The sequence below is a fragment of the Passer montanus genome, unplaced genomic scaffold (assembly GCF_014805655.1).
Source record: "Passer montanus isolate IOZ18808 unplaced genomic scaffold, ASM1480565v1 scaffold66, whole genome shotgun sequence".
NCBI classification, from domain to species: Eukaryota; Metazoa; Chordata; class Aves; order Passeriformes; family Passeridae; genus Passer; species Passer montanus.
Genome location: NW_024371704.1, coordinates 675,732 through 700,872, shown reverse-complemented (window position 1 = coordinate 700,872; position 25,141 = coordinate 675,732). Strand labels below are relative to the sequence as shown.

Below are 25,141 nucleotides of genomic sequence, written 5' to 3'. Positions count from 1 at the left end.
TAAGAATTCCAGATGAAAGCCATCTCTCCTAAGTGGGTACCCCCCCAGTTTTATTCCATCAGTTCTTTTTGCTGTTATTTCCCAAAGCTGTCATTCACTCTCAAAATAAGAAAACACACTTGAAAAGTTCACATCTATGTGATGGATGCATTACATAGATGGAAAGGCACACCTAAGGGAGACTGAGGATCAAAAATGAGTCATCCCACAAAGGAAGGTTTTCCCAAGGGCCTACCACTGGTGGTGAGACTCCTTCAGGACTCTGTTCCACTGTGCATTGATATGTGCCAACACACACAATTTTTTGTAAGTCTGACTTTCAGCTCAAGGAGAAGTTTCCTCTTCTTCAATTTAACCCACATTATACATTGTGTCCTAAATTACAGTGATTGCAGGCTCAGGTTGTTCCACTGGAAGAAAATTCCATACTTCTCATGCTGGAATGAGAATGGTGGTCACAACCCACCCATGAAATTACAGTACCCAAAGCCCCAAACTCACTGTGTGATCAAGCTGGTTGGGGACAGAGCGTGGTCACTCAGAGTCCAAGGCAGGCTCTTGTTGTAAAGGGTTTCTGCCACGACAGTGAAGTGATGAGCAACAATATCAATCACACTGTCAAAACTGGTTTTGTTGGAGAGAAAAGCTGAGCTGGAACTTGTATTGAATTCATTTAGCAGGCCAGGGATGTTCAGCCCGTGGAGAATGTAGAGGGTGGCTTCTGTGATTTCTAGAGCTGACAGGTCACTGACAGAGTCACTTGCCACTGCTTCCAACAGCCTTGCAAGGGAAGCTCCTTCAGCTGGGTTCCTTTTGGTGCTGAGGAAGCTGCCAAACACATCCCAGACACTTGTGTAGTAACTGCCCTCGGTGAGGCTGAAGGCACCCTGGAGCCTCTGCAGCAGGCTCTGGAGCTCATCCTGTGCCACCCTGGAGAGCACGGGCAGGTTATGCCAGCCTGTGGCACTGCCAGAGGAATTCAGGGAGCTCAGCACTGTTTCATTCAGCAGGGCAGGAAGGAGCACGTTCAGAAGCTGGGATGGAGAGACATCACCCACATCCTGGGCTGGGATGGGGCACGAGGCATCACCCTGCTCCAGCCCCTCTGTGGCTGCACTCAGAGCTCTCACCTTCTCCTGGAGCCACGAGTTTCCCAGCCCAGAGACAAGGTTTAACTTGGAGAGGAAACTCAGAGACAAGCGCAGAGCTCGGGTGAGGCACGACAGCTCCTTGGAAAAGCTCTCCCTGCTGTTGTTGTAGGCAGCAGCAAACTCTGGGGACAGTTTCAGGTTGCTTATGGCCAGCTGGAACACCCTGCTAAAGGTGTCATTGCTCCCTGGCCCACCCTCCACACCCAAGGAATCCAAGAGGGGCTTGCAGGGGCTCCTGGCTGAGGAGTCCCTTAGAGTGGCATTTTCAAACAGCACCTCAAGGCCTATGCCAAGCACATCTTCAAAGGAGCAGTTCTGAATTGTTTTATAGCCATTGCTGTTGTGCTCAAGGAAAGGATCCAAGGCTAAATGAAGGAACTCCCAAATTTTTGCTTGTAGTGGGGTATTGTGCTGTGAGGCAGACTGGCTGAACTCCTGAAGTAGAAGATGTGTTAAATTATAGATGGGTTTAATTATGTCTTCACTGGAACCTTCACTGGCACTTGTATAATGAAGGATTTTCATTCCTGTTCTCAGAAGTTCAGACAAGCTCTCCAAGGTTTTATTGTTAAAATTGAAGAAAAGATCTATAGATTTTAATGTACTGACATTATAATTCAGCTGTAAGTCTTTTAAGATGTACAATGTCTTCTGGATGGCTTGAGTGACTTGTGAGATATTGGCTACTCCAGAGCTTTCCCCAAACTCTTTAAACACAGCTGTTATAAATTCCGACAGCTGATCCAACTCTTCACTGAAGACACCACTTGATTTATTGTTCAGCTTTTGCAAATTGCTGTTTAACACCTCCAAAAACTGCCCGTAGGCGACGATGGCTGTGTTATTCCACCTCATGGATCTCAGCTTCTCCCCAATGCGCCAGAAGACGTTCAGCTCATCCCACCAGGCCTCACCCATGGACTTCTCTACAGCCCTCATCAGCTCAAACACAGGCAGCAGGATGTACTGATAACCTACATTTGTGCCTATCATTCTAAAAAACATCTTCTCGAGAGCTAGGAGCTGCTCTGGGAAGTTCCTGTAGGACTCAGACTCATGCAGATAATCAGAAAATACAGATGGGATTTCTTGCATTCCACTCAAACGGTCTCTGAGCCCTTCCAGAAGGGATGGCATGCTTGTGGAGAACAACATTTTGAGAGCATCCGTAGTTTTCAGTGTACTAAAATTGGAATTACTTAGGAGAGCTGGATTCCAAAGCATTGCAGCTAATTTTAAAGCCCTCTGAATTTCTTTCCACTGGGTCATTGTATTGAAAATGGAAGTCCCATTAAAGTCACTCTGTAATTGCAGTGATGTGAAGTTATAGATTTCATCAATTATTTCCTTATTATATGGTTCCTTTAATTTATAATCATGGTGTGGATTCATTCCCAGTTCAAGAAATGCATACAATTTCTGTAATGTTTCATTCTTCAAATTTCTGAATAGATTTAAGCTTTTTAATTCACTCCTATTCATTTTTTCCTCAAAGCCTTTAAAACTATGTAGATGCTTTTGTATGGCTTCTAAATCATCTGAATTAATGGACCTCTTGGAGTGCTTTCCACCAATCTCTGGTGACTTTATTTTTCTGGAGGGGAACAAAAAAGTGTTTTAGTGAATATGAAATCAATGCAAGTGGAAATGTAAGGTGATTTAGAGCAAAGATCATAGATTTGAATTACACTGTTAGTAATATCGCTTTAGCTAATGTCTCACCTTAGAACTTCCTCCAATTCAGATACTAAAGTGTGATTGTCTTTCCAGTGAACAAAGGAATTACAAATAGATCTGGTCACCCAGCTTCCTTCTTTATCTACAACAAAAATGTGAAGAGCATATTAGCAAAGATCATGTAATTCTGGAACCTGGAAATTGCTATAATGGCAAATCTATTCAGCATAACATGCACCCATGAAATTAGGCTCCTACCACAAGCCACAATATCCTGGTTACAAATCTGAGTTTTCTTTTGGGGTGTAACTCTTCCTGACCCTTCAAGGAAAGTGAGGGTGGCATCCCAGAAGTGACTTTCTGTGCTGAAATAATTCAGGAACAATTCAATGCTCCCGTGATCTGGATGCTAACAGAGGTGTCCTGCTTTAGGAGCATTTTGCTGTCAGTAATGCAGAGTAAGGTGGCCAAGTATTTATTATGGTTTATTTCCCTTCATTTAGGGTTGTTTTTTTACTGCTCACACATAAGCTCTGTCTGCAGCACATTTATGTCTCCCACAGCCATTTACACTCATCTTGATATCTCTGTGTGTCCAGTCCTTTCACCAGCCACTTTCCATGTTTTCCCTTCTTGCAGACCTCATCCTTCTTTTCACCCACATCAACTTCCACAATCACAACAAAACAAGTAGAGAAGGGACTGCAATCCCCACCTGCCCCTTGCAGCATTTAGTTCCTTTCCCTTGCCTGTTCCCAGATCCCCAGTTAGAGGGGGATATCTCTGCTAGAAGGGACAGAGATTTGAAGGAATGGCTCATCTGGATGTAAAGAGCTCATTGTGCAGCCCAGCCCCAGCCCCTGCCTTGCTGCACCAAGCTGAGTTCAACAGAGCCCACAACCAGAGGCAGATTTTAACATCATCCCCCCAAAAAAGCAAATCAAGGTAAAACATTACTGCTTCCCATTTCCACTGAGGCTGCAAACTCGTGTTAATTCATTGTCTACTGACAAACCCAAGCCTTTTTTACTTTTCCATTTGAAATGAGGCATTTCATTCGCATTTGTAAAAAGCTGAAGGAAGAACCCATTATGCTGAGCCCTGAACAGTGTGCCATCTGTATGGTTACTTATTAGCCTGCAGTTTGCTTCTCCTCAGCACCACAGGTTTTCAGCAGAGATATGACCCTTACCTTGCTCCAAGCAGTTCAGGGAAAGTGGAGAATCTGTAACCCCATTCTGAGCAGTTTTGAATCTATCATCGCTCACAAGAGATGCAGAGACATTCTGAGCTGCCAGCACAACACTGAAGGAGGGGGGAAAAAAAGGAAAATAAATTGTGGTTACAGGTTTATGAGAAAAGATAAAACAAATGCTCTAATAGAAAACAGCTGGAGTACAGCCTATCATTCTTAAAATGTCTGATAGACAAGACATCACCCCTATTTTTAATTATTTGATTGATCATGCACAAGACACAAACACCAGGGGCTTTGATGGGAAAGCCATGGTGATGTATTAGCACAAACATACGCGTGGCACTCATTAGGTGCACGTTTTCAGAGAGTTATGTAAAATCTACAGGCCACTAAAACCCAGCCAGCAGGCCTCAGAAAACACCCAGGTGACACACCAGCCATGTGATTCATGGAATTTCCTCCTAAAAAACCCCAAGAACCAAGGAGACAAGGCTCCAGGGAGAGCAGGGATCCTAGGGGGGAAAAACATCTGTAGAAGGAAGAAGTGATCACAAATAAATGTTGCCATTTCCAATTCTCCTTCTTTCTTTTTTCATGCTGTAATAGCCAGGCTACCAGGGAAGCAAGGAATGTTTTTCAGTCTTAGGTAGGAACAAACTGATAATCAGGCATATTGTACCACAGAGGAGCTAATTTAAAGGACTGCCTGCTCAGGTGTGCAGGTTACTGAAAACTTCACTGTGATTATTAGTCCCTTTTTTTGTCCTGTATAAAGAGCAGCCTTCACTGTAGCTGTGGGGTCACTGAAATGCACCATCTCTCTCTCACCTGCCTCAAGTTCTGCGGGTGATACACAAAGAACCTGGCTGGGCTGATCTCAGTGGCATGAATAAATACATACTGATCTGTGGGAACAGGCTATACTGAGAACAGAGCACCGGGGATCTCTTCTCTCCCAGTTTAACATAATGTCTCCATGCAGGCTTCGTGGGCTTCCTGCTCATCATTTTCATTCTGCAGATGTGCTTGTAAGAGTCGTAGAGGGGAAGAAACCCAGTTATAGATGACATATTTAGCTGAGCAATGGCAGAGCCAAGGAGGAGGCAGGCACAGACTTGCCAAAAACGGATGCACATCACGCAGATCAGAAGGCAGCAAACATGGAAACAAGTGTTGTTGCTACCCTTTTATTTCAGTCTTGCAGGGTTTCTGCAGACTTTGGCTGTGGAGAAACTTGCTTAGCTGAAAAACTATCTTACAGCAACAAACAGGAACAGTTGTGAAATCAGTCTGCAGACCAGGTTTTTGTGAGTAATAAAATTTGCTGCTAAACTTTCTATAGGATTCATGACTTGGAAGTTACTGTTTCACACTAGTGGTGTTTATCACTTGGTTCATACAGATGCACCAATGAGAAAAAGTTCTTTTCTTCTACACCTTCATATTTCAACCACAAAAAAAAATTCCCTGTACAGCACTTCTTTAGGAGTTCAGTCCTGCCTGAGTAAGAGACGTGGCCAGGCTCGCTAAGATGTGCTTTTGTAAGCATCATTAAAAGTACTATTTGTGCAATCTCTTTGCAATAACTCTTTACTCATGCATTTACAGTGCCAGATGCCAGGCATAAAAGCACTGCACAGTTCTGGTGATGAAATTCTATGTGCCTCTTTGTTGTGCCTATGATAACTTCCCCCAGCTCTGCAGCTGGAGAGCAAAGCAGAGCAGCACAGTAAATATTAATTCTCCCTGGGCACTCCAACAGGGCTGGTTCTCAGGCTGGGTTCTGCAAGCCAGTAAATGCAACCAAACGTAATAATCCTGTGACTGAAACAGCAGCATGAACAAAATGCTTCTGAATAAAATTACAGTTCTTGCCACACTGCTGCTGACTCCTTTAAGGATAAGGACATTACAGCTTACACATGGGTCTCACAATGCAGCATGGAAAATTACCTTGATATTAAATGTACAGGTTTCTAAGTGCCTCAGCAACACACCAGTGATCAAAAGTGAGTCCCTCCAAGCCTGGGTACAATCAAAGTGGCAAAGATCCTACAACTTCGTTTGGCATCTTAATCCAACTGCTGATGTGTGCAAGATAAAAACAAACAGCAGTCTGAAGACACTCAGTTTCTTGGTGTCCTCCATGTACTGTAACAACTGGACTATCCAGAATATTTTATAGCAGTGTCAGTCACACACCCAGAAGATGATTTGGAACAGAGTCCCTTAATCCTGAGTAACTCAGGTCTTCTGGAGATCAGGGAGAGTTTAGCCAAACTACAGCCCAGGAAAGGGATTTCAAGGCTAAGCCCATTTTAGAAATTTGTATTGCCCTAGGTGCAAACTGCAACAAATATTTCAGTTCAGTTAAATAATGCAGTTAAGCCAGCTCTGTTTTTCATATAACCACTGAGCAAGTACCTAACTGGCACTTTCTTCTTCAAGTCAGACATGTTAAAGCCCATATGGTAGAAAACCAGGCTTCCTCTCTTCTCTGCTTTCTCAGGATCAGTCCTGAAAGATTAACCCAGCAGTAGATTAGGTAATCAGTTTTAAAAAACGACATTATGGCTCCCCTACAAGTGCTTGAGGTGTTCCAAAGCAACCTGAACTTGGCTCTGTGCTTTTCTGGAAAGAAGCAGCTGGCTGCTTGCTTTATCCAGCCAGGAGGGTTTTTCTTCCACCAAAGGCAGTGCCTGTGACTCACCAGCTTTTCTGTCTGCACAAGGGCATGACAGTGCCTCTAAGCAGGCTGGGAGAAAACTCAAGAGTTTATATCAAGTTCCCATTAAAAGAATGACACAAGAGTCACTGAAAAACAACACACTGCTCATAGTCCACAGACACCTTTAGAGATCCATTAGCATGGAGCTGCATCATTCCCCAAATAAATCATGCTTTTAAGGTAACACCTCTCTTTCCAGAGGATGGGTGATGCCCTTAGAGGTCAGTACACAAACCCACCAGCTTCCAGTGTTCTCCTGCCAGTTTCTCTGTTTTACCTGCTTGGATTCTGAAGGAAATCAATTATGTCTCGCAGCTGCATGTTGTCCTGAAACACATCTGGGGCCAGCAAAAGCAGGTGCCACAGGGAGGTGTCATTCTGCACTTGGGAGATGAGTGTCAGAAATGAGACCATTTCACTGACAAAAGTCTCCTGGTACTCTGGGTTGTGCTGCACCTTAACAAATAAAAATGTAAGAAATTATTTAAGAACCAGAAGAAATTATTTAATAACCAGAAGCCTTGCTGCTGGGGGGTATTTCTATGTTTTTCAGCTGGCACTGCACTTGCATGCAGGTCTGCAAAAAATACATTCAAAGGACAGGTAATAACTGAGAGTGTGACTGTGTTTTACCTTCACACCCCAGGTAGAACAGTAAATTCTCTGTTCAGACAGGCCCTACGATTCACAATGTCCTAAAGAGTCCAAAGACTAGGAATACAAGAAAATTAATATCAATCCTAACCTTGGCAAAAAAAAAAAAAGAAAAAAAAGGCTTTATCTTTAAAGGATTAATTTGCTTTAATTATATTGCTTTCCAAAGACAAGTACTGCTTCAATCATGAATTGTTGGATCAGATGCAGGAGTCACTGGATGAAGTTATACTGCTGAGGTAATAGGCAATTAAATTTATTGCCTTCCTAAGGTTTAAACCTTCTTATTTACACCACATCCTCATGCTGTTCTCTTGACCTGCCACTACAGCAGGGCAAACACAGAGGAGAAGCAAGGCCCAGGCGTGGTGAGAACCCTTAGCAGCCATGAGCTGATGGCTGGATGACCAAGTTTCCAAGCCATGTATTCAGTTTGGAGGTCTTTGGGCTAACCCCATGCACAAGAATTCACTCAGCCTCACTGTGCCCTGCTTGGGCACAGAGATGAGCACCCCCTGCCCACGAGGGGCCCTGCTGCAGCCCCAAACCCTGCCTGGTGGGTGTGAACAGCCACAGCTCCCAGCTGCAGCCCCCAGGGAAGGTCCAGGCACTCACCTGGGAGAGCTGGGTCCTGAACTCCTGGGCAAAGGACTCCAGAAGTGAGGAGTTGGTGAAGCAGAAGGTGTGGTGGATGCTGGCTGCCATGCTCCCTCCTGAGGCACCGGGATGTGCCAGGTACTGCCACAAGAGCTGGCACAGCAGGGCCCTGAGGGTGCCTGCAGTGGAGTGCTGGGGCTGGCTCTGGAAGAACAACAAACATTCAGGGTGGCTGGAAAGCAGTATTGTACTTGGGATGGTGCTAAATGCAGTGATGAGCCTTTTTTTAAGGGGTAGCAGTAACATCTGAAAAGCATTGTGGTTATAGCATTGACAGAATTCTAGCAGCTGAACAATGTCACTAAAATCCCTCAAATTCCTCATCTATTGCAAAGAGAAATGTCTGCTCAAGTGTTTGTAGGCTTTGACATCACTTTGACAATGTAGTGTCCACTACATTGCAACAAATTTCTATTATAAAGGAATAGATTCTATAAATATCAAACACCTATTCAATAAACACACAGTGCCTCTGATGCCACTGCAGGACTAGCATGGGCAAATAAATACTTGAATGTCAAAGCCTGTGACATCTTATCTTTAATTTCATAAGAGAGAAAATATACTGCAAACATCTTAATTCACACAAGTTCTGAACAAAGTATCTCAGGGTATTTCTTGTGTGTGACTGTATTTTGTATTTCATGGTATTATGTCTCAAGGTTTGCCTGGTTTCTCCCTAGAGGATAAAAAACTCACCACAAAGCTTAAAAATCCACCCACAATGACTATGTTTCCAAAATAAAGCTCATTCACATAATTGGGGAGATCCTAAAGCAATAAAAGCTGTGTGTTGGTACTTTAAGCTTCTAATTCTTTAAATATGAGGATACACAAATGTTCGTATTCAGCAATTATGCAAATACAGACTTACCTTCCCAAAATTGAAGATCTTGTTGAACATGTGGGTGCTGGAAGTCAAGTTGGATGGTGATGAAACATTCTGAAGGCTTTTCTCTCCATGAGATACCCAATCCTCAAATGCTGCAATAACAGTTTGAAACACTGTATTTTACTTATGGCTTTTAAAACCTCTTTGCTACATAAAACCAGGACACAGGACAGCCACCTACAGCTTTGGGTGCATTATCAATCTGTTTCCAAAGGTACGGCCAATGGCAATCTGTAAATCCTTTAGGGTTTTTTCTGATATAATGAAATTCTAGATGACACTGTAACTTGTTCTATGGGGCCATGACCTATCATTTTAAATTTTATTTTTGAATAAAATGTAGAACTGAGTTCCTCCCTGACCATCAGCATGAGTCAATAGTTCCCATAACTGTTCATTGATTTACTTTTCCCCTCCCCACGCCTCTGCACTTGGTCCCCTTTGCATTCTGCCTTTTTCTGTCTGTGCACCACAGAGGGTGCTGGCAGGAATGCTAATTGGAACAGTGAATGACTGGAGCAGAACAGGCAAATGCAAATCTGTAATCATTCATTTCATCGTGAGCTCCCTGCAGAAAGGACTATCCATCACGATGGCTTGCAGACTGTACCAGCCATTACCATCAATAAATAATAATTGTAATGATTTTATGGAAACTTTCAGACTGAAAGTTCCTTCAGGAAAGAGAATCACAGCAGAGGAGAACATCACCAACAATAAATATTCACTCTGGCACAGAAGACAACTTATTTGCTGGATAACTGTGGATAAAAACCCATTTGGAAAAAAATCATAAGCTGTTTATGGAGAATTTGTGGGTTGTAAAAAGGCAATATTCCATAAATAGCCAGGTCTCTAATTAATGTCCAATCAATCAGTGATCTTGCATTGCTCCTGTGAAACACAACCATTTAATCCTGGTTTCTTGGCCAAATTCCAAAGTCTTCTCCACAGCTACTTGTACTTGTTCCCAAGAATTTCCACTAATGTGGCCATGGTCACGTGCCTCTATGAAACACATAAATCATTTCAGCAGTGCTCTAAGAATTGCAGCTCTGTCCAGAGATGCTCAAAAAAATCAGCCTTAAAAGAGCAGAACTTCCTGGAGCAGTGAGTAACCTACCCAGTGAAGCATTCCTGCTTTCAGGAACCTTTGCACTCCATGGTGATGGCTGCCTGTCCTTGGCTACACTGGATGAGCTCCTGAGCTTGCTGGGGGAAAGAAAAAAAGAAGAAAAAAGGAAAAAAAGAAGAGACAACTGTAACAACTGCCAGAATTTCTTATAATTAACTTACGGCTTTAACTCAGAATGTGTCTGTGGCTGGATTTCCTGGCAGGTGTGTTGAAATCTGGGTTATGCAAAAGCCTGGCTCCTTCTGGAGGCCTGGCACGTATCTTGGGGAAGCAAAAGTACAGAACTCCATGGCTCTGAAGTGCATGGCTCTACCAAGAAATCCTTCCAGACAACAGGACCTTACTCATCCTTCCCAAGCATCCCACTACATGAGAAAAGGTTGCTGAGCTTGATTTTTGGACTTGGTTCCCTTTTATTAAGGGAAATTTCAAGCAACCTTACCTTGCACACCTTGGTAAATGCCTCTAAGGAAGAGAATCAAAGGGGAGAACCTTGCCCATATTCTCTGCTGACCTCTGGTTATGCATAGTTTTAGGGCAAGTTATAAAACAGCTTAACAAGAGCTTCAGTGAGTTGCACAATGGGAGAAGACAGAAACAGCCTGGATTAGCTGAATATTACAAAACAATATATCCAGGTAGTGAAGGGCCACAGCTCAAACACTTTGTGACAAAGTCACCAATGGGGATCCAGCACCCCTGAGGCAGAGCTGCACCTATCCATCTGGAGCCCTCCCCTTCCCAAGGAATCTTTTCCTGAGGTTTTAGACTCTGCTGCATCCTGCTAGTTTTGCTGTGGCTATTTAATAGTTGGTGTTTTCCCTTGTAGAACACACCAAGGCTGACACTGACCATGCAAGGGGAGGTATGGCCACATATCTATAATGATACTTCCCACAGACAACCTCGAGCATCAAGAGCAGTCAAGATGTTCATTAATAACTCATGTTCTTGATATAAAATTTGGCCAAATCTTTTGCTTTCCATTTGGCAGGAAAAACCACTTATTTCCTAAACAGCTTTGCAGAAACCAAAAGCAGAAAGCAAGGAGGATTTGTAGCTATTCAAACCCATGGAAGTCCTCCAGCTTTGGCACTCGAAGCTCCCATTTCTTCATTTCAATACCCCAAATGAACCATTGTTTAACATGCCCAGGGAAAAACAATGCCAGTGAGAACAGAGCTGTGAATCCAGGCATCCAGCCTCCATGTGGCTTTGCCTTCCCTCCTCTCTTCTGCTGCATGACCTTGAATTTGATTAGGATTCACCTTGTGCAACTTCAGTTGCCCACATCCTTAGTCATCCTTCCCACCCATGGAGAGATTCTGACCACTGAATTGGCCTGGGAAATGATTCCCTCTGCACTAAGGAGGATCCTTAAGGAGCCACCAACCCCAGGACTGCCTGATGTGCTCTCTGGTAGGGCCCATTTAGCTCTTCAGAATCTCAAGCTCTGGCCAAGGGGGATTTTGAGACTCTGACTATGGAGCAGCCTCTCACCTGAAAGCAAACACGAGTAACCAGGGCCATTGTGAGATGCCCAGAATTTTAGCTCTCCATGAACCAGCCAGGCCTCAGAGTGGCATGCTCCCCAGGGGTCTGTCAGAACTGGGCAGCTAAGATGTACAAACCACCCTGGCTGACATGTCTGAAAAGCAAATGCTACTTGACTTCAACTGGAACATCAAGAAATTGAAGTGAACTGAACACTTCCATTTCAGCAAACTGAAACTGGGCAAAACATGCCCAACTAGCTCCATGCTGCAAATCTCTGTGCTTTCATGGGCAAAAATTGTTTCTGCATTTTCATGTGTTTCCCACCATGTCTGATGGCGTGCAGAGGGGACACCCATTCTGGCTGGCATTTGGGGGACCTCCTCAAAGAGCAGCTGATCGAGAACTAACATCCAAACTTCCAGCCAAAGCATCCTGAACTCATCCCTCTCAGTGGCAGATCAACATTCTGGGCCGCTCTGGGGGCAAGTCTTATCTCTGACCCACAGCCGTGCAAAAAATGTTCCTTTTTGTGATCTGGGTGAGCTGAAGAGTTTTTCTCAGGGAGCAAAATTCCCTTCAGTAGAAGATTCAAGCTTGAATCAGTGGACACATTCCTGAGAGCTGTCCCTAATGTGATTATTTCTGAAGTGTCCAGTTGCAGCTGATATTCTCTTTTCTAAGTGTCAGACATCTGTTGGAACAGGTAGTTGAGGTATATCTGTTGTGGACAAACTTGTACATACACACAGACAGGCATGGATGCTCCCTCCCCCTCAAAACAGGCTTTGTCTTACAGCTCCTAACACCTGGAAATATTCAGATTCCCTTACAGTCCGAGGTGTGAGATGTCATTAAGTCTTGGCAGCAGATCTTCTGGTGTGTATGGTGTGCCCTTACACCTGGCATCGGAGTCACACAGCACTGTTTGCAGGAATGGGAAGAAGCCTGCACTGGGAAGGTTTCGGGGTGCAAGGTAACCTGGAGGGAGAAAGAGAGAAAATGCCATTATGATGATGAGGACATGCACTTTTTGGCCATATGTTTCTGTCAGGATGTGCTATTTTTCCTTCCTAAAGAACAGGACAGATTCTCAGTTTCACTGAGGCTCCTTTCACTGACTCCACCCGGGCAGTATCATCTGCCAAATCCCACTACAAGCACCTCCCCAACACTGACAAAGTCATCACAGGCTATTTAATCATAGAATGGTTTGGCTTGGAAGAAGCCTTGAAGGTTGTCCAGTTCCAACACGCCTGCCACGGGCAGGAACACATCCCACTAGACCCAGTTGCTCAGGGTCCCAGTTAATAGGAAGAAGAGCCAAGCTATTTGTTCATAGGATACCTGCTGGTCCTGAACCAACTGCACATTTCCTCCCTTCTCTTCCAAATCCAACAACAGGCAAGAAATGACAAAAAACCCCTTGGATTAAGGCATCCTAATTCTGCCTTTCAAAAATAAAATAAAGTGAAAGCAGGCACATGGCCAGGGTAACCTGAAGCACCCATGAGAACATGTTCTCCAAGACTTGTTGGATTGGTTTCTACACAGCACCGTGACCTTTATTTCCAAGCCAGGCTGTTAAAACAGGGCTTTGTCTCAGCTTTTACCACAGGAAGGGGCAATGGATCCAGGACCAACAAACATCCTTTGCCTTTTGAGCAGAGCTGCCCCGGGAAGGCAGAGGAGCAATCCATCACCACCACCCCCCAGCTCAGAGCAGCTCCAGCACCATCTGCCTGGTGACCTGGGATGCTGGCAGGCAGGCTGAGGGATGAGATCTGTGTCCCCGCGTCCATTTCTCCAGACACAGAGTGGACCTGAGCAATGAGGCACTCGAGTGTTTGATGTGCCACTTGCCCCGTGCTGCTCGCTGCCAGCCCGCAGAGTTCATGGCTGCTCTTCCTCTCGAAGACAAACGCTCTCATAAATCACCAAACTCTTTTGCTGGATCACAGCAACATATTATTTAAAATAATCATTTGGAAAATTACCTGGCAAAGGATGTTGCTATTATTTCTGCTATGGAAGGGAGCCAGATTTGCTGAAGGCCTGCGGGCAGGCTTGTGGTAATTGATTACCTTGCTCTTTAGTCTTCAAAGATGACCTGAGACTCTCACTCAGGCACAGCTTTATCTCTCACCCCTCCAACAAGGACATGGTACTACATTTGTACAACATTTATTCATTATAGCAGTGGTCAAACTCCAGGTGCTCCCAGAGGGCTTGGCAGGGTGGGTGGATTCCAGGGCTGTTGGTCTCCTTGATGGAGACGGGATTTTCCTGAGCTTTCCTCAACAGACTTGGTGACTGCATTTTTGGGTCAGAACACAAGAGCTCATGGTTTAGCACAGGAGTTCCCACTGCTTTGGCCAAAACAGCAACCAGCATAGAGGCCCCTGAGACTTACAGAGCTACAGGCACCCACTTTGCTAGTGGTGTGATTCTCTTCTACACCTCAGTGGAGAGTTAGGAGTACAAGAGAAAATTAAAGGACATGGATACCTGCCAGAGGAGAAGGCTCCCTGCTGTGGGAAGCTTCCCCCAACACTCCCTGTATCCCTCAACCACCTCGGGAATTACACCCCTCTCTCCCTCAGGAGTTACACAGCTGGCTGAACCAGCTCCCAGTAACCTCAGAGCACCAAGGGCAGCAAAAGAGCTCCCTAATCCTTACAGGCAGAACTTCTGGTGTTGGGGCCACAGGACCAAGCATCCACCACTCTAAAGGTGCTGTAGGGTAATTAATCTGCTGCCCATGAGGGAAACTTTAGAGCAGGGCACTTTAATCTGGAAGCATCCTTGTGTGAACATCCCTGCTGTGTCTGCAGTGTTTGCCCTTTAGGATCATCAATTACTACCCTGCACAGCGTTCTGCACACACTTTCCTCTCATCTTCCTTCTCATCTCCCACACCCTCAAGCCCATGCAGGGCATTGATTTGCACACCAATCCAAAAATGCTCACCACAGACCTCACTGGATCGCTGTCTCTACCAAAATGAAGCTTCAAAGATGTGGGAAGCCATGAGGCCTGGGATAGAGGGCATAGCCACAACAATGTGCAGGAGCTCCACCCTTCACTGCCCTCCACACCTACCAACAACCCCGCAGCCAGGAGCCAAGCTCATGTCTCTCAGCAGACCAGGAGCAGCCAAAGCCGTGTAACTCCTCAGGGTGAGGCTGAAAGGGGATCACAAGGATGGGTCTGGGAGCACTGGTCTTCTCCAGAGACATGCCAGATGTTTACAGAGGTGATAAAGCAAGAGATCCTGATGCATCCAGATCAGAGGAAGACTCTTCCTTGAGGTACAAGTACAGCAACAACAAATTCCAGAACTGGACTCCAAAGTGGGACACTTTGAACTAAGTGGGCAATTAAACAATCAGCTGCTCTATCGCAAGTGATGTGCTCAGCGTCAGAACACAGCGATGGTATCGTAGGAAAGGTTCTTCCTTTTCTTTTGAAACAGCAGCCCCAGATATAAAGAGCCAGAAATTTGTGACCTGAAGTTTGGAAGTGCTGCCACTCGTGGTGGCACAATGCCTGTGAAGGCATCTGTGTCTTCAGAGTGGTGGCACAATGCCTGTGAAGACATTGTTGGCCCTTGAGGTTGAGGCACCCGGTGAGGATCTGCCAACTCTCAGCAGATGCTGAGCAGTTTGCTGGCAGCTGGATGCAGCCCTGGGCCTGATCCACCCCTGAGTCACTGCAGGCATGAACCAGTGTTACCCCATGATGCTCTTGGCACAGGAGCGGTGGCAATGCCAGGGAGAACTCTTCTGGAAGAGGCCTGGGCTCTAACAGCAGTTAGACAATTAAGGAAGATTTTTGAGAAAGACCGTGACACAGAAAAATCAAAAATGTCTGGGTCTGTGTTAGACCCAAGCTGGTTCTCAGCCCTGCATCCTGCAAAGAAGGAATTTACTGATGCCAAGGTGAGCCACGAGCTGAATGCTCTCCCTGCTCCTTCCTCCTGCCCTCCATCCCCTTGCTGGTGACGTGACCCCACAGAGCCACAGGGGCTGTCCTGCCCACACAGATGAATTCCCTTCTGGCCCTGTAAGCCCTGCTGGATGGCCAGGGAGGAAGCTGCTCCAGGAGATCTCCATACTGACCTGTCCCTGCCTTGGCTGAGGTTTATCCAGCACACCAGTGACATCAGTGCACAACATAAGCACCAGCTAGCAAATGTGACAGAAGGAGAGCCGTACCTGCTGTGCAAATTTTAAAAAGGACAGTCTTTCCACAGTGACAGTTACCCAATCTGAAGTGTAACACCCCCACTGGACACTTTTGCAATATTTCTACTGTTGGGAATCCCTTTGTCTTCCACAGACAGCTCCTTCTCCCACTCAAAACTATGGCAATGCCATATCCAAGCCTCAACTTTATGATCCCACATCACACACTAGAGCAGATCCACAACCCATAACAATTTTTTTTTTTCCCAATCTCCCCGCTGCCTTTAGCTTTAAACCTCCTAATTTGCTAAACTACAATTTCCCTTGAAGGGTCCCACTACCAGGGCCCATGAGTCAAGGAGGAGAGATCACTGCACCCACTGCTGCCATATGTCTGAGCCAAGAGATCACCCTCTCATATTTCTGGCCAAATTAAATTGGCCAGAAATTTCATTTTTACCTTTATTTATACCTTTACAACCAAAATCCAAGCCCAGATCTGTATCCTGCTAGCAAAGCCTGACTTTGGGTCTGCCAGCAGCAGAATCCCAAGTGCAGAGGCTTTACTGTGTCTTCTGACAGAGAGTTTTGATTTCCTATCCCCACTGAGAGAAGGGCTCCAAAACTGAAGGAAAGAGGCATCCCAAAGGGCAGAGGAGGCCAAGGGCTCAGTGCTGCATGGGCTGGTTCTCCCTGTTCAGTAGCATCTACCCAGGCCAGCCACATCTCCAAGAGCTGCAAAGAAACAAGGCATGCAGAGCAGCCACAACAAACATGAGATACCAATTAATGCACGCATGCCACTGGAAATTCTGGCTTTTCCCCATTTGCTCTCATTCAGAATAAAAAAAGAAAATTAATTTCTCCTCTTTTTCTGAATGTTGTAAATTCCAGCACACTTCTTCAACATGAGCAAAACATTTTGTTTTCTTCAGGTAAAGGTGCCAATGAGAAATGTCAGAGTGGCTCTAAATGTCATACAAGAGGGATGAAAATGACTATTTCACTATAGTCCATAAGATTAATTGAAATTGACCCAAATGTTTAAACCTAAATGGACCATGTTTCACGTTGCCACATTGATTTTGCTGCACTGAGGTTTGTGGCATTTGCATTATAGCTGAGTCCAGCCATTTGCTGATCCAGCCAGGAATTCAGCAGATCAGAAGCACAGCACCATGACCCACAGCTGAGTTTTTCTGGTTTCTACCCACCTCTAGTTCAGGGTTGTATCCCCAACATTTGGGCATGAAAAATTCTATTGCCTTCAAAATTCACACATTCTGACACTACCTATGCTCTAAGTCCTTCCAAATTCCTCCCATAGTTCATAAAAAATCCATACAAATCTCAGCTCTGGTGAATTGGAGGCACTAATGAGCCAATGGCTTCATTAGGAAGCATTGTGTTTAATTGGGAATGCATTCAATCATTGCCAAATCATACAAGGCAACATCGTAACTGGGACTTTTCAGCTAGGGAAAAGGTGGCCAAAAAGTGGTTTGATAAAGGAATAAATAAAGTTAGGAATCAGTGAGTAAAAGGGTGAATAAATGGTCACCCCTCACAACACAGGGACAGCAAAACACAGTGAGATCAGGACATAACCAGCAAACAGGACCAAAACCACATTTTTGTAACAAATACCAAAACGTTGTAGAACCTACTGCCATGGGATAAAGCAGATACTGATTTCAAAAGAATTAGACAAATTCACAAAAAATAGATTTGTCAGCAGCTACTAAAATGATCACATGGATCAAACCCCCTCAGCTTCTGGCTGAAGAAAGCTCAAAACTTTCAGGATTTTTGTAGTGGAGGGAACACTCTGTGCTGTGTTCCTACATGCTCTCTTGAAATTATTCCTGAGCAGTGGGGGTCTAACCCAGAGCAGCAAAAGACCCCAAACTGTTTATCAGCCGTGATCCATATTTATCTCAAGAGTCACAAAAACTCCTAGTGAGAATATGTCCTGCTGTGGTGACCTCCTCCCAACTTTCTGTGCCAAATGTTTGGTTGTGTTTGTGCACACACAACCTTCTGGCTTCCCTTCTAGTCTTTCTCATTGTCACACAGGGTCACTTGAAATTTTAATTTCTGCTTTTTTCAACAGCCAAAAAGACAAAAGTGCCTGTTTCATGACATGACAAAGATCCTGTTTCCCTTCAACCACATGGAACTGTCCATTTCCAGCTTTGTTCACATCTATTTATCAGTAACAACTTAAGCTGCCTTTTTATTTTAATTGTACAAAGCTTTACGCTAATGCTAGGACTTTGAATTTCTCTCCAAAAACTAAACCAAATCATCAAATCTATGGGATGAGATTAATTTTTAAGCAGGGAACATTTTATACATGAATACCCAGTTGGCTTATGCCTTACCTATTAAAAGAGAATATTTAATTGCCCTGGCACTTCTATTGCTGTGACATTTCAGTGCAATTTTTTTTTTTTCTAATATCTAATCTGACCCTCCCCTGGCATAATTTAAGGCCATTTCCTCTCATCTTTTCACTTGAGACATGGCAGAACAGACTGATCCCCACCTCACTACAGCGTCCTTTTGCATCTCCTGATTTTTGAAATGAAAGCACAGCAGGATCCCAGATAAATCCATCCAAGCCCCCTGGACACCCAGCGTGGCTGGGTGAGATTTAAAGCCTTGCATTTTTTTATCTTTACAGCAACAGGACCCCTGTTTTCTCACGATGTCCCCAGCTGCCTGCCTAGGACACTGCAATCAAAGCAGCAGACAGCTCACAGCCAGACTCCTCCCTCCCTCTGTGGCCTCCATGGAAGAAACATTTCATTTTGTTGCCCAATTCCTCCCCCAAGCACTTCAGGCTCTGCAATAAGACCAGCCCAGAGCAGACAGAATCTACTTCCATGCTTATTAAGACTGGGCAAGCTGGTTTTGCTCGCCCACAGACCTTCCATTTCCACCTCCTTATTTAATAAATTAAAAATTAGCGCTGCGATCGGATCGCGTCAGGTTCAGGGACTGATCAGGGAGGACATAAAGAGCAGAGAGCATCAAAATCACAAAGGAGCCAAAGAGCAGCAGGTGTAAAGGGAGGAGAAAAGCTCCACACCAAAGACAGGAACAAAGGAGAGGAGGTGGAACCTGGAACCCTTCAAGAGGTATTGCAAACTCAGGGCAAGGTGGGGAAATGACAGAGCTGCACCACGGGGCAGAGCTGAGGAGGCTGACAGTGCTAGGAAGGGATGCTCCACTGCCTGAAGCACAAATACACCAGGAGAAAGCAGGAACTGCACACAAGCCCTTTTCCTAGAGGGCTCTTAAAGCAATATTTAATGTAAACAAGACTAACCCGGTCCTGTAGCACAGCCAGGTTGATCTTGTCTGTATGAGCAGCAGGGGACTACCCAAACAGGACCTAAGAAGAGAGTCAGGACATTTCCCAGCAAGAAACTGGAACCTAAAAGCTTAAATCCATACCTAGACTCTTGCAAAAACACCTGCACAAAAACTGTGTTTACCCAACCAACATCTTTAAATGCCGAGTGCCTCCAGAGCCCAGGTTTAGATTCTTTAACCAAAAGTGACTGCCTTTCCAGAAACACAGGCATCAACAACTAATTTCAGTCTAAGCCAAGCTGCTCAGCACCTTTGGAAAAATACCTCTGCCCTTTTAGATCCCAGCACCTGGACTGAGATGTTTCAGGAAGTCAATTAGAATTAAGTGACGGCCCCAAGGCCGTGCTTCAATGAGGAAGGAAAAATCACAGTGGTAAGTCAGGAGTTCCCAGCTCCAACCCTGAGCATCCTTCAGTCACACCCCAGAAGGCAGAAGAGTCTGTGGAAAGAAAGGGAAGTGTGGAGATTTATGACAAGGGAAGCATTACAAACATCACAGTGCTCTCTTTAAGCAGTTGATCTCCAAGCCAAGGGGAAGATGAGGAACTGTATGGCTGGGCACTGCTTTTGCATGCAAGGAGACCAGTGTATATGTCTATTCCAGCAAACATGGGGTTAATTAATATAATCCATACCCCCTTCAGGTTTGGTTTAATGAAACAGAGAGTTATATGGCAGCCTGCTCCCTTGCACAACAGAATGAAAAAAAACATTCACACCAAAGCCAGAGAAACGGTGAGGCATTTTCCTAATCACTGCAGATGGGCACAGACAGAAAACTGATGTGCAGAAAGGGGGGAAAGACTGACAGAAATGAAGGGGAGGGAAATGAAGCAGTGTAAAGGAACACAAGGAGTGGGGCTGCTCACCACAGGCAAGTGGTGAAGGAGAGCCTGAAGTCTGCTGTGTGCTTGTCTGCGTGCAGAATAGGCTGAACCCTGGGGGTGGATTATGACTTGCATAAATATCCATGACTTATCCAAATGAATGGAGTGGCCTGTGCAGCTGAGCCATCATCCCAACTCCCTGTAATTAGCATGGGAACCTATTAATTTTTCCACATTACTGGGAAAAGAGATGAATACAGGTGCCTCCAACTAAGAGGCAAATTCCTATAAAGTACAGCATATTTTCAGAGTTTTCTCACCTCCAGGTGAGATACCTTCTAAGGCATCAGAGAGGTCTCCTCAGGGGCCTATACTGATTTTTCCAGCCAGTTCTGGACCTGTTCAAATCCTAGCTACCCATCACAGTAAGACTGAATGGGATGAGAGAGAGAGAGAGGCTATCCTGGGCCTTCCTTCTCCCAGGAGCACTGGAGCCAAGAATGAGAGCAGAATGAGAGTGGCACAGCGCTGTGCCACACAGCTCTGGCTCCGAGCTAGACCAAACACCTGTGCTGGTACTGACCAATTCTGATGATATTCCCCCAGAATACTGGCTGCAAAGAGCAGCCTCGTGCAGGACTCTGCTGCTGGGTGTCTCTGACAAACATCTCTGAGTGAATGCAATGCACCCTTGCAGGAATCTCCACAACGCTGGGGAAATCTGGGAGGGAATTCTGGGCAGAGGTGAAGGGTAGAAAGTGCTTCACTGGGAAAAGTTCTGCCAACGAACTCCCCTGGCAGAATTTGGTGGATTTAAGAGCAGACCCAAGAGCAGAGCTACTTTCCATGAAGAAGAACTGTCTGTGACAGCCAGCTGTCCCGGGGAGTGCCACAGGAGCAGACCCGGGCTCTAACAGGGGTGGGGTTTGTCCCACATCCTCCCCACAGCTCAGGGTTCTGTAACCACACCCTAGAGAGCTCTTGCCGGGAATTCTGATGATGCTCAACTGGCAGCAGGGGAGAGGAGGCCAGCAGGAAAGGAAGAAATCGGGCGGGGAGGGTGTGACAGGGTGTGACAGCTCGTTAAAGCAAGGAGCGTAATTGGGCTCCTCTGCAGACTGAGTGGGCTGAGCCCTGAGGGACAGATTGTATCTCGTACACAATTCCCATACCTTGCTAAAACCTGTAGGATGGAAAGGGACTCGTGTCCCTGCTCTAGAAAACAGGTGATACAGGCACAGAAGTCTGCATGATACCATCAAACCCAGTGGCTTTCACCTGCAGCTTCCAGTGCAGAGTTTCCTATTCCACACATACACATCCCAATGTCTCCCAGCAAAGACAAAGGCTGAAATAAAAGGGTCAGAAGTCACAACTGCAATGTGAATAGTAAGTTGGATGGGGATTTTGTTTGTAAGGCTCAGGGATCATCACAGAAACTGGGTATGCAGACAGTGAAATCTCTTTTTCATTTCTCCTGACAACAATCTCTGCTGACCTGGAAACACATCATCAAACAGAATCCCTGAATAAAGAAGAGATAGGGTTTTCTTACCTCCTAGATACAAGACGCTTTAGTTGTGAAGAAAATTATTTATCAGACTTCAGCTCCTTGTTTTCCTCAGCTCTTAGTTCTCCTATGAGCACCTCTTGAGTGGTGACATTTATTTGGCATGTCATTTCCCTCTGAAGCTCAGGCTGGCACAAGCTCCCTTTGCATTAAGTGCTACACAATATAATTCAGCACAAGCAACTTGCTCCTGCAGGAAGCCCTTGCCATTTGTTCACCCTTGACTGATACTTGCCAGGTAATTTCTCTACATAATCCTCCATCTATTCAATGTGTATTAGCTGTCCTTCAGAAGAAATTACTGTCTCGAATTTGAGCTGTTTTAATTGAAAAACAAAAAGATTTCATGATATTTCTGTGGCCCTGAATACACAAGATAAGTTTACAGAGTGGGATTTTCTATGGGGTTATCTCTAAGGCTCCAAACCTCAGCATCTGAGTAGCTTATTCCATCTCTGTGCCATTGATTCTGTGCCTCCTGACTTTTGTCTACCTGCAATAATCTCTTGACAGCAGAACTGGAAACAGCTTCTTGTCACTACTTAACAATTCTGTCTTAAGGCAGGCACTGGAACTCAGCATAAGGTGAATTTTATGAATAAAATGAATAAAATCCCCTCCTGTAATAGCTTTTCTGGATGTGTCCACCCCCGCCTGCTTTTCTATCAAAAAGGAAAGTTTCCCAAGTGATTTATCTTTTGCTTTCCAAGCAAAAAGTTTGATACATTTTTTCCAGTTGTAAAAAAAAAAAAAAAAAAAAAAAAAAAAGAGTAATTGTCAAGCGACTGTTCTTATTTAACTATAATAGCAGCAGAAACTGGCTGTTTGATGCTCTGGTTAGCATCCTTCTCTATTCCCTCAGGATTCTTAGATGGTCTGTGAACATCTGGATCACAAGAATACAAAAAAAACCATTATTTTCCAACAAAAAACCTCTCTTGCAATAGAGAGCTCCTATCATCAACTTCTAAGAGAGACAGACGCCTACTCACATACTTACTGAGACTTGTACTGAAATAAAATTAATCTACAGAAGGAAAGGGAACTCATCCAAAGACACTGCCCAACTTTCCCCTCTCCTGCAAAGCACAATTGATGGTGTTACTTGCAGTTCATAAGATTATTCCTATTAATTCATTAAGGCAGAGATGTGATCATCCAGGCAAAAACGCTCCAAATAAAAATAGGTTCAAACTAATAACTGTGTCAAATAAAAGAATAAATATTTCCCCATCCAGATGGCTCCCTTGACATCCAACCCATCTGATTTATTGGGGACAGGAAGTACAACTGATGGGGCAGCGTGGGAGGTCTGCCATTTCCACACTTGGCAAAATCTGGGGTTTTCACAAAGTACAACATGTCCTGTCTTGCCTGCTCCAACTTGTTCAAGGGAATTTGGGAGAACTTGGAATATATAACATGCCTAAAGAGGTCTTTTGCTGACAGCAGATGGGCTTGGGGTTAAAAAATGATCCCAACACTTCAAGAATGTCCTTTCCCATTAAAGAATTCCTGTGATACTTTCAGGAAGAACTTGCCTACATCCCTGCCCATGGAAGGAGGTACATAATGCTTCAGTGGGATTGGGCTGTAAGCTCTCTGCTACAAGGACTATCCTAATTTCATGTCTGATACTTGTCAGTGTGGTCCTTTCTCACACCTCACAGAGGAACGAGGAGTTTCTAACCAGAGAATCACACCTGGCACTCACCAGGGTGAACATTCCCAGTGTTCAGAGGCACATCCCTCCTAACCAAACCTCACACATGGGACAGCTACAAACACTGGGAGCTACCTGCTTGTCTCCTCTGCTGCCAGGCATGGTCTCCTGTCATCCTGCATCAGTTTCCCTGCCCCAAATACAAACCCCCAGCCTTGTCCATGCCAGGGCCTTGCTCCTCCAGGCTCATGACAGCCCCATGTGGGTCATCCATGCTGGTGTCCCTGCTATCAACCAGGTGCTGAAAATCTTTAAGGTCCCTTCCAAGCCAAACCATTCTATGGCTCTATTATTTGATTCAGCTCAAAACTAACACTGTGAAAGATAAAAAAGCTCCCAACGGATGAACTCTTTGCTCTGCTTTACTCCATAACTTCATGAACAAATGTGCTCAGGCTGGGACATGCTTCTGGTGGTGGTAAGGACTCACTGATCAGCAGAAGTGCTTTGGAGCAGACCCAAGTGCGTCCCTGCTCTGAGATGGACACTTCCTGACCCAAGGAGCCAGGCTTGCAAGTGACAACCAGCTTGTGCAAACTTTCACCCATGTGACCCCCACCAACTACTGACCCACCCAAGGAGCTGCTGTTTTTACTACAAGGGGCTCATATGCACCATCAGGGCCCAGGAGCCAAGCAAGTTATCACTCTTCACCTTAGCAGTGAGATATTTAAATGTTCACATTTTGCCTGTGGTATGCACAAGGTTAAACCTTTCATGTTGACCAACCTCATGTTTGCCACCTCACCTGCATAATCACACTTGCAGCCTTTACCCTCACTCGTTTTACTGAGTAAGCTCTCCCCCAGCTGCCCTCTTCTCCCTCACTTTATCCTGGAAATTTATATTGCTGTCTACAGAGCAGCATCCAAATAAATCTTGATGAGACAGTTCTTTAAGGTTGTTTTCTAATTATAAAGCTAATTTGGAAAAAAAAAACATGAGCAAAAACAACCTCAGTGGAGCACACACATTTTATTTACAGCATGAAGCATCCCAGGAAATCTCCACTGGAAACTATAAGGAGCCAAATTTGTAAAAGTAACAAAACACATCAAGTGAACACATCAGTCACCGAAATGAGAACTAAACCCCACAGACATAAAAACAAACCAGTTACTTACAGTTTTGCTGTGGTTCTGGAGGGAATTTGAGACGGATAATGGCCAAGATTATGAAAACAACCACAGGCCAGGAAATTAAAACAAACGACCATACCTATAAAACAGCAATGAAAATATATCGGTTACGTTTGTGGCATTGAAGGTACCCAGAGCCTGGCTGGAATGCACAAGCAGTGCCCTAAGTGAGTTAGGAGGTGCATTGTAAATCACACCTGTCTTGGCATGCATACAATTAAAATCCAAGCATTATCTATTGAGGAAGAAAAACTACTGAAGATTTTAAGAGGAAATAACAAGGCTGAAAGCAGCACAAGGTTTCAGGTTGGCTGGTAATTATGGGGAACTGTGTTTACCCAGCTTTGAGACACTGCTATGTCACAGTAAAGGCATGCTGGGAAGCAGAAGATAAAGCAGCTGCAGTGTGAAAGCTTGGTTTCACTTTCAGTGAAATGATGGGTAAATACAACTTCAATTGACCTGTACCCCAAAATTAAAGTGTTTGGAAAGCCTACAGCAGTTTTCCCAAAAAGATTTAGCTGTTTTTCACAACCAGTGGACTCTCGTGGTAGAGAGAAGAATCCTTGGAAGAAAGGATTTTCACAGTGGTCATTCACAAGATGTGGAGCCCAAGCATGGTAGAGGAAGGGGTTTATGGAGTTGTGCAACCAGCAAACAGAATGCACATCTGAACACCCATCATCAAGAAAAAACCCTTGTAAGAACTTCCGACCCCAGCAGCCCAA

General features: G+C 44.9%; 1 protein-coding gene across 1 annotated transcript in view; it reads right to left on the bottom strand.

Moving 5' to 3' along the window:
• The window catches only part of ABCA12 (ATP binding cassette subfamily A member 12), a 77,575-nt gene that overhangs the window by 48,961 nt on the left and 3,473 nt on the right, over positions 1–25,141 (bottom strand). The window contains exons 2-10 of the mRNA XM_039728577.1: positions 24,399–24,492; positions 12,420–12,567; positions 10,081–10,169; positions 8,940–9,049; positions 8,024–8,209; positions 7,032–7,210; positions 4,021–4,133; positions 2,874–2,970; positions 502–2,745 (exon numbers count right to left, since the gene is read on the bottom strand). Of these exons, the coding sequence (XP_039584511.1) occupies positions 502–2,745; positions 2,874–2,970; positions 4,021–4,133; positions 7,032–7,210; positions 8,024–8,209; positions 8,940–9,049; positions 10,081–10,169; positions 12,420–12,567; positions 24,399–24,492 (3,260 nt within the window). The remainder of the gene's footprint in view (positions 1–501; positions 2,746–2,873; positions 2,971–4,020; positions 4,134–7,031; positions 7,211–8,023; positions 8,210–8,939; positions 9,050–10,080; positions 10,170–12,419; positions 12,568–24,398; positions 24,493–25,141) is intronic.